The 17881-nt window shown below is 37.5% G+C and overlaps 1 protein-coding gene and 1 non-coding gene across 2 annotated transcripts in view; one reads left to right on the top strand and one right to left on the bottom strand.

Annotated features, from left to right (window-relative positions):
* Positions 1–3991: 3991 nt before the first annotated feature.
* B4GALNT2 (beta-1,4-N-acetyl-galactosaminyltransferase 2 (SID blood group)) overlaps positions 3992–17881 on the top strand; it is a 26950-nt gene continuing 13060 nt past the window's right edge. Inside the window, 5 exon segments of the mRNA XM_026710942.2 lie at positions 3992–4087; positions 5060–5172; positions 14449–14586; positions 15327–15427; positions 15958–15995. Of these exon segments, the coding sequence (XP_026566727.2) occupies positions 3992–4087; positions 5060–5172; positions 14449–14586; positions 15327–15427; positions 15958–15995 (486 nt within the window).
* TRNAQ-UUG (transfer RNA glutamine (anticodon UUG)) lies at positions 4604–4675 on the bottom strand. The gene has a single exon. It is a non-coding gene; the product is annotated as a tRNA-Gln (tRNA).

The raw sequence follows: 17881 nt of genomic DNA, 5'->3' as shown, positions 1-17881 counted from the left end.
TAACGTTCAATCCTAAACACAACCTGTATTAGATGTGAATGCCCCAGAAGCATTTCAAGGGTGTAGAAAAGTGAGTGCCAAGCAACACACATTTCTTCTTATACTCAATTTTTCTCATCTTACTGATTTATTTATAATACTTAGACAAACAGGTTATAAGCACCTCCCTATGATATATTATGACAGCAGCTCCAAGTTCCAGGCTTGCTGTTAGGCAAGATATGACAATTACCTCAGGAAGCAGATACTGGCGAGAGGATGCCAGGCACCAAATGAGAAGAAGTAGTGGTGTTTTGTGATATTGGCTGCCATCTTTCTCTTGTGACAGCCACATATTTTAGATCAGCTCTGAGGCTGCAAAAGATTTAGTCCATGTACCTTGTAAGCCCTTCAATATAGGCCAGGTCAAGAAATAAGACTGCACAGGAAGGCTACTTTATTGTCAGTGGAAAGTGGGGCTGTTCTGAGTTTCTTGTTTGCTCCATCTACTTTCCCAAGGCTCAGCAACCGTTTCACCACTTCTGTTTCCTTCTTCAGGCCAGAGCTAAATTTAATAGTATACTAAAGCCAGCCTACACCAGCTTGCGAGAGCCAATTGATAAAGTTTCTGCAACTTGCCATGAGAGCAAAGCAATTTTAAAATATGTGGACTTCAACTCCCAGAATTTCCCAGCAATTTTGGATCCATACATCTTAAAGGTGCCAAGCTTATAAAAACACTGGTCTGCACTTAGTGCACCCATCAGTTGTTCTGCAGCATGGTCCAACCACAACAGAGATCTCTGAAACCTCTCTTAGCTTTTGCATATATCCCCCTGCCAAATATATTCTACCCAGAGTGTTTGGGAGTCAGGCAGCATATACATTTAATACATTTTAATTAATTAATTATTATTATATACATTTCTTTTAAAAAATTCATTCAAAACTGCTCTAGTTTTGCATATAAAGTACAAGTACTCAATTTAAAATTTTAATCGAACCCCCACTTCGGTTTTGGTCCACTTTAGCTTCATAACTTCTAACAGTCACTAAACAAATGATTGTAAGTTGAGGACTACCTGAACCACATACAAAATGAAGCGTCTGCTGCTCTAATGTTAGGATTGAATAACCAAGTGCTGAGCTCTACACAGACTTGACAATCTTCAAGATACAGCAACAAGTTTATGGCATACGCTTTTAACTATGTCTCAGAATTACTAAAAACAAAATTCTCAAAAATCTTCAACCAACCAAGAATAGTAGCCATTTGTTTCTTGAAGGGGAAGGGGAAGGCAGCCCTCTAGTTCTGAAAAACAGCAGATTTGATTACAGGCAATTCTCACTTCATGGTTGCCTTAGACAACAGTCATTCAGTTATAATATTGGTGAAAAAATAACTTTGCAATCAATGCTCACATTTACAATCTTTGCAGCAGCTCTCTTTTGCTGTCCTATATTTGCCATTACAGCCAGTTAGTACATTATCCTAAAATCACATTTTAAAATAATAAGCACAGTCAGTTTTTCACTTAATGACTGCTTTACTTAACAACCAAGTTATCAGTTTACACAGGTATGTCCTCCAGGCTAAAGTACTTTGGCGAAATTGAATGGACACTTTTATAGAATATCTTGTTAAAAAGATTTTAAAATATCTTGTTATTTTATGCCCAATGTTTGGAGATTCTTTATCCAGAAATAAAATTACTTCTTCAAACAATATTTATTTATTTAGAACCCATCTAAATCCACATTGAAGCTGAGTTACATATAAATAAAAACTAAAACATGGAAAGAGAAAGGAAAAATATAGTTAAAACACAAATTGGTTCACAGTTTGCATTAAAGATCCAACCAAAGAGAGGAGTCTTAAGTCTTCTACAGAGCTCTGAGTTTCTGAGCCTCTCTAGTTTCATGTTGAACACAAACGACTGTTACCTTTGTTGACAAAACAGAAACAGAGATCACAAGGGGAATTTTGAGGTGATCGTAATTAGATAAACTTGGATTGTCAGAAAGTGAATAAATTCTGATGTGTTTTTAAACAAACTTTCAAAATTGAAAAGCAGATTAGGCTATGGACAACAAAGTGGTTGAATCCAGAAAATTGGTATATTTTCGATAAATGCAAACTCAGTCTTTCATATTAGCCACCCACTTGCAGAATGGAAATGCCAAGTCTTCAGATAATTTTAAATTATATCAGTCATTTCCAACTACTTAAATGTACTATTTAAATAGTACTCCCCTTCATAAAGCAGTAATTTGTGCCCATTCTTAAAACTTCTTAAGGTACAGCTTCCAGAAACAAAATGCTTTTTACATACAGTACTACTTTTATATTAAATTACATATTTATTTATTTTTGATGGTGGTTCAAAAATGCCTAAGTGGAAGGTTGATGCTCATTTACAAGTTCATTATTCTTATTATATAAAGCTTTTGACCAAAATGTAGGACTTCATTTCTGAAAGATACCCTTATACAAAGCAATATTTTGAGGAAAAAAAATCATAAAGGAAGTGCATGAAATGTACATGCATGCTATTTGTTTCAGGGATTTTTTTTACCTGATAATCTTAGCTAAATGTACAACATCCATGCAAAACTACATACAAGACAACTGAAATTATTTTGAGAGCTCATTACAGGTGGTCTTGGACTTACAACCATTCATTTAGTGACTTTGAAGTTAAAACAGCACTGATAAGATGATCATTTTTCACACAACCATTGCAGCATCTCCATGATCAAAATCCAGACATTTGGCAACTGATGATGGTTGCAGTGTCTGGGGTCATGTGATCATCTTTTGTAATCTGTCAAGTGAAGTCAATGTTTAAGCCAAATTCTCTTAACAACCATGTTACTAACTGAACAACTGCAGTGATTAAGAATTGTGGCAAGAAAAGTTAAAAGATGGGGCAAATTTCACTTAACAATTATGTTGCTGGGCAACAGAAATTTTGGGTTTAGTTGTGATAATTAAGATGTGGATAACCTATACAGCTTTTTTTCATTGATATCTCATAAAGGTTAAGCAGCACGTGCATTTTCCTGATTGCTTCAGTAAGAAAAGTACCCTTTTCATCCGTTAATACAGAAGTATGGGTATCTGGTTCATTGTGGATATTGCATCTATCAAGCCTTAGAGAATCAATTTTCCCTCTATACCAATTACACATTCTCATATATTTCCCAACAATATCTGTTTTGATGAGTCAAGGGTTTCCTGATAAAGTTAACTAAGCCTTGTCATTAAAAAGTACTTATTCAACAATATAGAAAGGAATATGTTGCATAAATAAACTGTGCACTCTTTTCATTAATTTCTTCTTCTATAATCTGTTGGTTTTAAGCTATGACTGCTGATTGATGTCTGTATGTGCCTGTGGCTGTATTATATTTTGAGAGATACAGCTCTTTCTGTCATCCACAACTAACCTAACCTTTTCAAATCATCATATGGCATAAATGTTTTCCTGTTTTTATTTTGGTTTTTATTGCAGGCTCTTTATTGAGAGATCTCAAATTCTCTATTCACTGAATGTCATTCTTTATACTTTTAGACAGATACTCTATCCACTTACTACTCATCTTCATCTCTGTATTAGTATTAAGAGATAAATAAACAGCCTCTGGCAACTAGAACAGTAAGAATTGATAAGGTGTTCTCTTCACATGACTCTCTTTGGGGTAGGTTCTTCTTTTTAATGAAACAATAATTTTAAACTCTGATTTAAATAAAAACATAACTAATTTAAATAAAAACATAATTCAAATATTTATTTACCCTGAATTCCCCATCTTCCACTTAAGTACCCATCTTCCACTTAAGTACCCAGTACTGTATAATATACAGTATATAATATATAATATACCGGTGTTGCTTGTTTCTTTGGTAAACCAAATCTGATGTTTAAAAGATCCGGATACTATCAAAGGGGGGTGACCAGATTGAGGGGAATGGAGACCAAATCCGATAGCATGTCAGCACTTAAGTAAAATGGTAATTTTAAGGACATCACGCGGGTACTTGCATAACTGCCTACCAGTCTTCGAAATTTCCCAGTTCTGCCCCAATGGTGGCATTGTTGAAGAAGTAAATAATCATCATCATCATCAAAAACTTCCATCTTAATTCACCAGCTCACTTACGTCAGGTAAAAGAGATTGAGATTAAGTTGTAATTTTTTAATGCATCAACGAAGGTAAGATAACGAGAGGTGGGGTGGGGGAATTAGACTGAGAGATGCTGGTGATGCTGGCAAAAGATGGGAAGCAGGAACGACAAAAGCAGGATGCTTTTTCTCCCCTTCACTGTTGAAACGCAAATTGCGTTTCCCGCTTTAGCCAATAGTTGAACGCAGCTGGATTCATTCTGTCGGCGCTGACCAATGAGAATCAGGAAAGACTTCTTCTTTTTTTTTTTTGGCAGCTCCCCGCTTTACACAGTCCCCCCTCCACGTACTCTGCCAGGCGAAAGATGTTGGCGTGCGCAATAGACACTTCTGTTGGGCGCGAGCACAAAACCACGTCCTTTTCGCTGCTGGTGGCATTCTTGTGATTGACAGGTTTATTAGGAACTCCTTAACCCCCCAAAAAAAATTGCCATTCGAGGTCCCACCGAGATTTGAACTCGGATCGCTGGATTCAAAGTCCAGAGTGCTAACCATTACACCATGGGACCTGCTGAGTCATGGATGAAGCAGGAGACTTTTTGAGTCCTTGCTAGCAGTCTTTTTTTTTTTTTTTCTTCTCCTTTTTCAGTACATTGCATTTTTGGGTGCAATTTATCTACCAAGCAACCAAATGCATCCATGGGAAGAAGCAGCAAAAGGCGGACGAGGTTGCCATAGCAGCAGGACCAAACAGACCTGCGACCTTGGCTGTTCAGCTGCCATCAGTGCTTAGACCACAAGCTCCCATAATACCCCAGAGCACATGCTGCCTTGAAACAGGTAGTCTGGGGACTAGAGGAGGGAGAGGAAAGCTGCCTTCCGCTTTACGGAAGGAAGCAGTGGAGCTGGGGATAGCGTTCTCATCATAGCGAGCCCGATGAGACTTAAACTAGGAGGAAGAGCATCGACCCCCACTTGTAGCCAAGCTGGAGAATCAGCGGGACTTAGTCGAGACGACGGGGCGTTTGATAGTTCTCCCATGTACCTCGTCGTGGAGAAAAAAAAGGTGAATGTATCCAAATGGTGCAATGTCCATGACTTAACCATTTGTTTAGAAACCTCTTGAAATTGCAGTGATACTAAAAATGTGATTTAAAATCAGTCCTTCCACTTAGGATTGTTGCAGCATCCCCATGGTCACATGATAAAAATTCTTGTGCTTGCTTAATATGTATGACAATTACTATGTCCCAGGGTCGTGTGTCTGACACTTGCAAGCCTCCCAGGCTGGATACGTCATGCGCTGGCCACGCCCATGCCTGGTTTTAGAGAAGGAGGGGAAATCCTGATACATCATGTGACGCTGCCCTGATGACATGAGTTTGACACCCCTGGTCTACATCTATGACAAAGTCAAAGGAAGAAGCTGAATTCACTTAATGACTGCATGATTCCCTTAACAACTGCAATAATTTGCTTTAAAAAGATCATAAAACCTGGCATAATACACTTAGTAACCACCCTGCTTAGTAACACAAATTCTGGTCTCAATTCTTATTGCAAATTGAGGACTACCTATATTGTACGGATGGTAGCACAAAATGGCAAATGGGAGGCTATTTTGAGTCCTTGCCCAAGTAACAGTAAGTAGAACAGTTAGTAACAGTAAGTAGAAATCCCACTCCCCACCCAATTTTTTTTTTTCAAAATTGGATAAATGAAGGTCTGTCTACAATCCTTACATTAGGAGCAGCATATGGATTAGAGCAGTCAAACTTGATTTCATTGAGGGCTGCATCAGGGTAGTGTTTGACCTCGAGGGGGGGAACAGGGGTGCATAGCTAGGGTGGGCATAGCCAGCTTGACGTCACTTCTGTCACGGTCGCCTGTGGTGACCTGAGTGCTCTGCTAGAGAAAACAGGCTCCCGAGATCTGTTTTCGGCTGTGACAGCTTCCTGCAACCCTTGGCCAGCAAAAGTGAATCTCGGGAGAACTGCATGTGGTGCTCGCAAGCTCCGTTCTCGGTTGCCATGGTCTACTGCAACTTTCTGCCAGTGAAAATGGAGCTTAGGAGGGCCATGGGTGGTCCTCCCGAGCTCCATTTTTACTGGCAGAGGCACCACAGGCCAGTCTGTTTCCAGGGTGGCCTCACGGACCAGATCTAAGCACCCCATGGGCCATATCTGACCCCCGGGCCTTGAGTTGGACACCTCTGGCTTAGAATTTCTAGTGACCCAACACATCACATGGGCATAACCAGAGAGACATATGACAACACCTAAAGTGCCCAAGACGTTTCTCAACAAGAAGACCTATATTCAGGCCACACAAGTTGCAGTATAGTGGTGTTTGATACACTGCCCATAATCCCAGTTGTTCATGCTGGTACTGCTGGAAATGGTACCCAGTTGCTTTTGGAGAAAACCAGTTTGGACTAGCAAGTTAATTTATAAAGTGCAGGTAAAGCTTTCTATTGGTGTTTTTGGGCAGAAAAATATATTAATACTCTACAACAGTCTTTGATTTGTCATTTGATCTGTTACAAATAGAACTTGGATTACTTGAAAGAACAGAATAGCAATATGCCCAACCAAAAATATTTTACTTCATAATACAGAGCATGTGCTAACAGCTTCTGAAACACATAAATATAGATGTATAAAGAAGTGTTTTGGAAGATTCCAAACCTAGTTTATTTATTTCTATAGTCACTTGGAGAGCATTAATAAGACCAATATTAATAATTAATATTAGGAGTTGACATGTCCTAATCAATAAATCAATAGTCTCATGCTTTAAAAAATAAATAAAAGTGCAATTTAATTTATCCAAGATTATCTTCCAAGTTTACAGTGAATGTTTACCAGGTGTCAGCTTTTTAGAAATACACTACTCAAAAAAATAAAGGGAACACTTAAACAACATAATGTAACTCCAAGTCAATCACACTTCTTTGAAATCAAACTTGTCCACTTAGGTAGCAACACTGATTGACAATCAATTTCACATGCTGTTGTGCAAATGGAATAGACAACAGGTGGAAAGCATAGCCAGTTAGCAAGACATCCCCCAATAAAGGAGTGGTTAAGCAGGTTGTGACCACAGACCACTTCTCAGTTCCTATGCTTTCTGGCTGATGGTTTGGTCACTTTTGAATGCTGGCAGTGCTTTCACTCTAGTGGTAGCATGAGACGGAGTCTACAACCTACACAAGTGGCTCAAGTAGTGCAGCTCATCCAGGATGGTACATCAATGCGAGTTGTGGCAAGAAGGTTTGCTGTGTCTGTCAGCGTAGTGTTCAGAGCATGGAGGCGCTACCAGGAGACAAGCCAGTACATCAGGAGATGTGGAGGAGGCCATAGGAGGGCAACAACCCAGCATCAGGACCGCTACCTCTGCCTTTGTGCAAGGAGGGACAGGAGAAGCAGTGCCAGAGCCCTGCAAAATGACCTCCAGCAGGCCACAAATGTGCATGTGGCTGCTCAAACGGTCAGAAACAGACTCCATGAGGGTGGTATGAGGGCCCGATGTCCAGGTGGGGGTTGTGCTTACAGCCCAACACCGTGCAGGACATTTTGACATTTGCCAGAGAATACCAAGATTGGCAAATTCACCACTGGTGCCCTGTGCTCTTCACAGATGAAAGCAGGTTCACACTGAGCACATGTGACAGACGTGACAGGGTCTGGAGACGCTGTTGAGAATGTTCTGCTGCCTGCAACATCCTCCAGCATGACCGGTTTGGCAGTGGTCAGTAATGGTGTGGGATGGCATTTCTTTAGGGGGCCGCACAGCCATCCATGTGCTCGCCAGAGGTAGCCTGACTGCCATTAGGTGCCGAGATGAGATCCTCAGACCCCTTGTGAGACCATATGCTGGTGCGGTTGGTCCTGGGTTCCTCCTAATGCAAGACAATGTTAGACCTCAATCCACATTGCACCACAGACTGTCCAGGTGTTGGGGGATGCTTTAGTCCAGGTATGGGAGGAGATCCCTCAGGAGACTATCCACCACTTCATCAGGAGCATGCCCAGGCGTTGTAGGGAGGTCATACAGGCATGTGGAGGCCACACACACTACTGAGCCTCATTTTGACTTGTTTTAAGGACATTACATCAAAGTTGGATCAGCCTGTAGTGTTTTTTTCCACTTTAATTTTGAGTGTAACTCCAAATCCAGACCTCCATGGGTTGCTAAATTTGATATCTGTTGATAATTTTTGTGTGATTTTGTTGTCAGCACATTCAACTATATAATGAACAACATATTTAATAAGAATATTTCATTCATTCAGATCTAGGATGTCTTATTTTTGTGTTCCCTTTATTTTTTTGAGCAATGTATAATTCAAAATTCTTTGACACATACTGTTTAAATCTGTGCTGCCTTGTCCCATTTCGATCTAATATTCATAATATTCATAATTGTATTTTGGCTAGTAAAATAAGGCTTAAAGATACTAGTATATTGAATTAGGTATCAAACATTTGACATTTATCAATTTATGAAGAGTTTTTTACTTATTAAATTGCTTTGCTGGAAACAATTCAGCAAATCTGGACTTAAAATCCAGGATTCATTTTGTATTCAAGCTTTGTGTTTACTCTGTGTCTTCGAATTTCCTTCTTCCTCCTCCCCTTTCCTTCCTTCCTTCCCTTATCTTTCTTCCCTCCCTCCCTCCCTCCCTCCCTCCCTCCTTTCTTTCTTTCTTTCTTTCTTTCTTTCTTTCTTTCTTTCTTTCTTTCTTTCTCAATCTCATATATTGGAATTATTCTTTTTTTCTTTTCTATTTGTATATGATAGCAATAAAATAAAGAAGTGATGGAAGGCCCCCACCCCAGTAGGAGGAAGAAGATGGGAGACAGCAAAATAATATTTTAATAATAAAATAATAGTCAATTTAAAACCTTAGAAAACCATAGAATTGAAGCCTCAGAGAGAGAGAGAGAGAAACCAACTCTCTGGCTCTTTGCCAGAATTTACAGAGGGCTGCATTATGGCTGATAATGGGGTCCAGGAGGGCTGCGCATGTACCCAAGCTCTATTTTTGCTGACAAGGGTTGCAGGAGGCCATCGCAGCTGAAAACGGAACTTAGGAGCCCATTTTCACTGGCAAAGTGCTCGGGCCACCACAAGTGCCTCCGACATAAGTGACGTCAAGCTGGCCATGGTCGCACTCACCCAAGCCTCCCAAGGTCAAACACAATCCTGATGAGGCCCTCAATGAAATCAAGTTTGACACTCCTGTTCTAGGCTGACAGGTTTAAAACAAAACACACAGAAACTAACTGGTTTTTCAGACTCAGTCCTTTTCAATAACAAAGATAAACAAAGATTTTCCTCCTGAGCAAGGCTGAATAGGAAAATTATGCCATCAATAGGCACAGGATGAAAACCAACTTTCAAACTGAAAAGATATAAAAACTCAATGCCTGAAAATCCTTCTTTATAGCTAGTTGGGGGAAACCTTGCTGAATGTCACTCGTTTTGGTCCTCCATCATTAAAGGTCTTCTTTCTGGCAGCTTATTTCTTCATTCAGTTTGTTCTTTGAAGTGCTGATCACAACACCCCAGTTGGAAGAGCCCACCTGGGGAATGTTTCTTCCCACAGAAGCATGAAAAATGTCTGTAAATATTGTGTAAGTCAAGGCTGTCAAAACCCCAGCCTGTGAGCCGGATGCGTCACATGCTGGCCATGCCCATGCCTGGTTTAGCGATGGGGGGAAAGTCCCAATACGTCACATGATGCCTCCGAGTTTGACATCCTTGGTGTAAGTGAAGCTGCTAGCTGAAGTGCTTCAAAGGTTGGCATTGTAGAATAGATCAATGTTTCTCAATCTCAGCAATTTTAAAATGTATGAACTACAACTCTCAGAATTTCCCAATGAGCATTCTGGCTGGGAAATTCTGGGAGTCAAAGTCCATACTTCTTAAATTTTTTGAGGTTGAGAAACACTCTTCTAGATAACTTTCTGTTGCTATGGAGAGCTTTAGAAGAGGTTACCAGTACCTTGAATTGCATCCAGAAGCCAATTGGCAACCAGTGCAGCTCACAGAGTAATGAATGGTGTTACATAAGGATATGAAGATATACCCAGAAATGTCTGTGCCACTGGATTAGCTACAGTTTCTGAGAATTCATGTAGAGCACATTGTAGTAGTCTATCTATGAGATAACTAGGGCATGAGTTACTATCTGGAACAGGGGTCGCCAACCTTTTGGACCTCACGGACCACCAAACTCATAATTTTAAATCCCAGGGACCACTAATATGAATTTTGACTGACGGTGGCTTGCTGACATTGGTGGGAGAGAGAGAGAGAGAGAGAGATCTAACTTCTCTCTCTTTCCCTCCCTCCTTCCCTCCCTCCCTCTCTCTCTCTCTCACACACATACACATACAAAGCAGGGGTGGGATTCAAATTTCTTAACAACTGGTTCTGTGGGTGTGGCCTGATTTGTGGGAGTGGCTTGGTCACCATGTGACTGGCTGGGCATGGCTTGTATGTAAATATTTCTATAAATACTGGTTTTTTTTATAAAAAAAGAGCAAGTTTTACCCAAAATCAGGCAAACTGAGTTGCTTACGGAATCACAGATTCATTCAGAGATCTGTGAGATCGGCTACCTGAGCCTGTCACATAAAATTTGCTTACAAGCAAACCCATAAAATTTGCTAGCAAGAAAACTCACAAAATAAAATCACAACACACCATGTATGTAAATATTGAATTGAAAACTTTGATAAAATTAGGTATTGCTGATACACAACACCAATTAAATTGTCAAAATAGTATAAAAAAATTTCAACTTTTGTTGGAAATGTAATCAAACTGGGGGAATATTTTTTATATTTGGTGGACATGTAACAAAGCTAGAAAAATGGCAATCAAGTATGTATTCTGGTACAGAACAATTTTAAAAATGTATGAAACCATAAACTTTTTCTTTGGGTTTGATGGACATACATATGGAAAAATTGTATGAAATTATTTTATAAAGGAAGGTGACATTACTCTTCTGTGTGATTTTTTAAAATTTGTTTTCATCCAAAAAGATTTAACCTTGATTGTAATTCTCTTGGAAATTATCTAAATACATAGATGATGGTTAATGTAAACAAATTCCAGTTTAGTTTTATTGATTGTGAGGCATTTGCCATGAGAGCTCAGCAAATAAGGAAGTTGGATTTATAACACGTTTCCTTAAAGTTTATGAAGCAGTAAACAACTTCTCACTGAATGCCTCTTTAACTGGAATTGCCCACAAAATCTCAAGGCTAATTACTGTAGATACATTCAAGATCAAAATTAGAATTCTATATAGGTTTCCGACATACATTCTTTTGAGTATATGGATGACTACTGTTCCCCTTCTTTACACAGAATTTCTTTTAATTGCATTATTTACAACTAGGGTATGCATTCATATGTTTCTGAAAACCAGAGACTAAGATCTAAATAAGAGCATCTGCCAGGAGAGAGTTATAAAAAAACCTGATGTTGTGATTAAAGCTCTGCTTCTTTTAACTTACATGCCATATACACATAAATACCTATTAGTACAGCTTTGACGTGGTATATAATAAACATTATCTTATTGTTTTTCAGGGCTGTATTATTGACAGATGAAACTAACATATAACTGCATTGAAGTATAAAGATTCCTGTTGGGTATAACATTGATACACCAACTAAGTTTGGGTGAATAAATATATAAACCAAGGTTTGGGTGTTTGTAACTTGTAGCTTTAAGCACCAAACTGCTTGTAATTAACTAATTAGGTGTGCGGTTACAAACGGCAATAAAAGGCAGTAAGAGAAACGTAACTCTCTCTCTGCTTGTTTGGTCTGCTTGCTACTGTTTGTTTGCTACTGTTTGCTACAACTGTTTGAATACCTGAACGAAAGGACTATTTCATTGATGTGCTGATATCCTGTGAATACTCAGCGTTGTCTTCAAAAGGAAAGGTATCAGAGGAGAAGATATCTTTACAAGCAGATAAGGATATAGAACTGACTAGTGAATGGACTAAGTTACTGAATGGATATATTTGTGAATAACATATGGACTGATTGACAATGTTTAAACTCTAATTGGATTAAACAACTATTTAAACTACAAAAACAGTGTTTGTCATCAGTGTGTGTAAACTCTAGGGCCCTTCCTCTCTCATTTGGCTGCCTGGCTTGACTGCTGCTGCACATTCTGTTTGGGGGTTTGTCCCCAATCACTAACAATTCCTATATCTACCTCCTGTCCAGAGAGGAAAAAAATAAAAAATAGTAAACACATATTTAGAATACTATACTACATGCAATCCATTCTTGTGTATTTTATGATGTCCATATGACACCAGTATACATTAGATATATATATATATATTAACTTATAATCCAAATAAACATAATATGGATACTAGTAAAAACTTCTTACATCTAGGTATGAGTCAAGTGGGAAGAAGGGGAAATAAACACAGAGAAACTTGTCTGAGTCTGAAAGAAAAAAGTATGGATGGAAAGTAAAAAAAGAAAAATGTAGATTGAATGAAAAATAATTCACACAGAAAATTGCACTTTGAGTCTTATTTTAATGTAGAACTATTAATATTCTTATAGGATTAATGGAGCTATTGTGGTACAGTGGTTAGAATGCAGTATTGCTGGCTAATTCTGCAGACCGCTAAGTAGTTCAATCATTAGAAAGACACTTTCTTGGCCTTCCACAATTAACGCTACTTCTATCAGTATAAGACTATAATCATTATCAATCTTCGTCAGATTACAAATTACATTTAAAACATCTCTATTTAATTTAATCAGTTTAAATAAATAATTTAACAAATAATTAAAATCAGTACTGTCTCAGTAAAAATCACCCTCTGCAATAAAGAGGGTTTTCTCTTGTTTCTTAAAGAAAAAAAACTAGTCAAACCCAATTTTTTATTAATGAACCTATAAACAAGAAGAAAACATCCCCAGAATTTTTTTATTGTATTTTGAAAAAACAAAAAATGACTAAAATAAACTGAACAAAAAGGGAGAAAAGGGGAAGGGGGGAAATCCACATAATATTAACATTAATCAATTAAATCTACATCATATTGGAAAACAATTTCTAGACCATATAGAAACATAGCTCCGTCCACTTATTTTTAGTAGTAAACCACCTAGTGGCTTAGAATATAAACACATTTCAAAACTTGATAGCAAAACCCTGAATTATTTGTTAACATAGAAAATAAGTTTATTTTTATTTACGTAACTATTATTTTCTTTGCTCAGCCACAAATAAATTCCATGTTTTAATAATATAATTCAACATAATATTTATATGTGGATGCTTGCAGGATATAGTGAGCCCAATAGACCCACTCTACCTACTCTGTCTGATAAATAAATTCAAACAACAATTTGAATTACAGAACAACCAACAACATTTGGATTGTTTTTACTGGCACTTCTTCCTTATGGGTCTTTGGGGAAGTATTTTTAATGAATGCAATGTATTCGTTATTTTTTATTTATAAGTACTGTATACAGGCATTTAATTTATTGATTTATATTATATCATCCAATTTATCTCAGCTTGCTCAACCTGCAGCTCAGGTGTTAAACATTAAAGGGCATCTTTAAAAGGCGAGTTCTCCATTATTTTAATATTCTATTCCTGAATCAGACAAAGGACCTTTGAAATAGAGGGCAACATTGAAGTAGATGGACAACATTGAAGTAGATGGACACCATTTTGCATGTTTGCCCAAAATTCTTTTCTAATGTAATCTTTCTTTGTGTTCCATCAAATCTTCTATTTGTATATTGAACTGAAATTCCTCCGTTTTGCTTTCATCTTCTTTGCACAAATAGGTAACCTTCTCTCTTTTCAGTTTTATTTGAACTGCCTACATATTTATTTTTTAATAATTTGAACATTCATTCTTTTTCTATTCCCTCAACCCCACTTTTAAGTGACTTCATTTTTGCAATTAATATCTTGGGGTATTGAGTTTGATTCTCAGGACTTGCTCCTCTGTCTTTCAACCCCTCTCCATAAAAATAAAAATTATTAGTTTAAGAACATTTTATTGGATGGATGAAAAGGAGGGTGGATGGGTGGATCAGACAGATAGACATAGACAGACAGTTTAGTTTGAAATTTTTATGTAATAGGGTTTTACCCAAGGAAACCATGAAAGCTGGGGAGGAGAGAGAGGTGGTTAGAAATATTTCAATAGTTCAATGTGAATAAAACCACTTTACATATTATTAGATAATTTTAGGCAAAGCATTAAATGTATCTTTAGTAAATGTTTTAGACCATTCTTTTCCTCTATTCCCCAAGGTTTGGTCCAATGAATCACTGTGAATGTTCACAAACTGGCAAATTGACCATCTATCAACTGGAAAACTATATAGATAAAGATAAACTTGAATTCATAAGGCATAGACATGAGAAGGAATTCAAACATTATCAGACAAAGTACCCATCCAGTGTTGTAAATGAGACTCAAATAATAGAACAGGCTCTCATGGGTCAGAATTTTCTTGATGAATTTTCTTTTTTTTTTTCCTAACATACAAAGGGTTCAAATATTTCAGTTAATCTTTGGGACAAGAATTTACAGCTGTGTTTCTGAAGATAGCATGCCCATTGGATTTGTGTTTCCATCTGAAATAATCTGACCTGTGTAGCCATGATTTTGAATTGCAGAGTTTCCAGAATAATTATACATATTATTACCCCACTTCAGAGTAGGAAAGTTGTAAAGAATTCTTTTTTCAAAAAATGAGAAAGTTTTTATGAAGGAAATTCAAAAGTATAGAGTAACATTTTACTCAAATATTAGTTCATCATTGTTATTAAATTTAACAACACTTTCATATTGCTTCCCTTTAAAAAAAGATTCTGATCTAAATATCTTTGGCTTTTTAATTGTCAATTAAGTAATACAAGTATGCACGTTGAACTGGTTTGTTGTATGTTCATGTTTTGTATGTTAAGAGGACAGAATCTGGTGTTAGGAAAACCTGATCCCCAAACCATGGAATTTTGGACCTCTGTCTAACCTAGTTCAAGAGAAAATCCAAAACATCTAGTACATCTAAAACATTTGGATTTTCACAAAACAATATAGATATGAGTTCTAGTACAACTCCCTTTTTCATAACTGTTTATGCTGACTTTTAAAGAATCTTCTCTTTTTATTTACTTTGCCTTAGGCATCCATTTGAGAAAAAAGATATCCTTTAACCAAATATTCCTTTGAGCTATCCCATTCAAGAGGCTGAGGTGATGCCCTCGCACACCATTGTACTTCCAGGTAAGTCAAGTTTACTGCCCAAAGGTTTTAGCTGGCTGTGAAAGGCAAACATTTCTACTTTGCTGGCTGGAGTTACTTTTCCCTCCAGAGATAAATGATTATTGAAAGACTGGATGATCTGTATTTACCATCCACTATTTGACTTTACAAGAGAAAGTAGATGTGATGGTGTATAAAAATGAGACTGAAAAACTAACTGAAAAAGTAAAACTAGAAAATATGATCTTCTGTGACTGAAATCTCAAAAGGCTGCAGTGACCGCCCAGTCTCTCTGTCTTACAGATTACACTTGTTAGCAAAATGAATCCTGTGAAATAGGGACTCTTGGTTGTTTCAAGATGTTTTTGATTAAGACCATAAGTTGCTCCCACCTTGAAAGTATGGTGTCACCTACCAGCTCTTTCCACTGGTGAGGCTCCCAAAAGTTCCAGTGGTCAATGGTATCAGTCAAAGTGTACTAAAAGCAAAACACATTATTTGGCTTTTTATTTATCATTGAAATAAGAGTTTCTTTTTTTTTTCTTTTTAAGGGCTAGGTTTCCATGGAACAAGTAGAGAAACTTTAAAGGTAACGTAGCTTTCTCAGGTTTTGGAACATGCAGTGTCATTCTAGACTTCCAGAAAAGAGAGTTTTTGCTTTGTGCGTGCATGTGAGTCAGTGGTGCCTCCTAGCTTGTGACTCTGCAGTTTTCTTGGCAAGATTTTCAAAGTGGTTTGCCATTGCTTCTTCCTGGGGCTGAAAGAGAGAGACTGGCCCAAGATCGCCCTCTGTCTTTGTGCCTAAGATGTTTTGTGTAATATTTGAAATAATTGAATAATACATCTTACTTCAAATGCATTTTATCATTTTCGTTTCAATGGTACTGCCCTCAGTAGAGCATCCCAGATCTGTAGCATGTCTTTTACCTTTGCCCCAGGTTTTGCTGTACTCTCTGATAGTTTACTTGACGCAAACTGGTTGTCTAATGGCCTAGAGCAGCTGATTTGGCCTTTCCTCTATGGCAGTTCATGAGTAAGAAATATTTTGAGAATGATGGTATGTTTGTAAAATAAAAGGCTTTGAAATCCCTTCTGTTCCTCCCAGTTATGAATAGTGGGTTATAAAAGCCACATTCCACAACCTAAGCACCCAATAGATGTAGAATTCAATTCTTAGAATTCCCAGCTAGCACAGCAATTGGTGAGGGTTGTTGGAGTTTATCTAAATGTCTGAAAGGCTAGAGGGTAGAGAAAGTGCTCTCCATCTGTGAAAACAAATTTCCAGGAACAGGAGAAGACAGCTATGTCTCTGGAAGCATAGATGCACAAGATCTAGGTCCCTTTGTGAGATTTGTGAAACAATGGCTAGTGTCAGGCTCCCCTATTAGGACTAGGCAGTAAATCATAGATCTCTGAACCCCTAATGACAACTCAATACCTACCTTGGCTTGATTCAGCATAAAACTTGTAAATATAGTTCAGGATGGAAAATAATTTTCATTGCAGACAAGAATGCGATCACACAAAACAAACGTCCACTGCCTATGAGAGGGTGCAAATGACTAGTAATACAAATACTGTAGTTCTCTATTAATTTCAGTAATGGGGTCTGGAATTTCTATCGCTAAGTAAAAATGTCATGTGATCGTGCCACAGTTCTGTCACAGCCTTTGTAGACATTACAGGAGGGAAGCTACGATGGCAAGAAATCAGTGGGAGTCTGTAGTATTGTTTTCCCCCAACTTACAAATTTTATTAAATAGTGTCAGCATTTATGAGTGGCAACTCAGATTATTTGATGCACTCTATGCATCTGATCACTGGTGTGGCAAGAAATACCATCATGGGACAGAGTTCCTGTTTTTTTCCAGAAAGTATCATTAAAAACAATGCCTTTGGGACTCTGGGGAAAAGAATCACTTATAAAGGGGACTGCTCAATACTGTGACAATGTAAAGGTCCTTGTCCATTTTATATCTGAATGATAGAAGAATGGATAAGCATATATGATCACTATATGAAACTATTTGAAATTTTCTCTTCCCGGTTGCACATGGCTTGTTGGGTTTTAGCATTTTTGAAGTTTCCATATATCTGTTCTTCAGCAAAAAATGAAACTGAAAAAAAAAGAAAAGCCAAGAAGGGCTTTTCTCAATGGGCCTGACAATTTCCTAGATCAGGTTAAAAGTATTTTTACTGTGAGTGTATTAAAGATGACTAAAGTTTATGTATATATGTAAATTTGTATTATTCTTTATGTTTGTCATTTGTTGATGTAAGATAAGCAGGTGTATCGGGATGTATGCACCATGTTCACTGTTTTTAAATGTTTTTCCTTTTTGTTTGATTAATAAAAAATTTAAAAAAAAATAACCAAAGGAAATTAACTGCCATTTTTCAAGGTCAGATTTCAGGCTCATAAATATTGACAAATGTTTTGGTTGATGTGATGTAGCTGGAAAATGAAATTTTAAT

This window comes from Pseudonaja textilis, chromosome Z (genome assembly GCF_049901715.1).
Source record: "Pseudonaja textilis isolate UNSWEBS1 chromosome Z, rPseTex1.2, whole genome shotgun sequence".
Taxonomy (NCBI): domain Eukaryota; kingdom Metazoa; phylum Chordata; class Lepidosauria; order Squamata; family Elapidae; genus Pseudonaja; species Pseudonaja textilis.
This window is presented reverse-complemented; position numbering and strand designations above follow the sequence as displayed.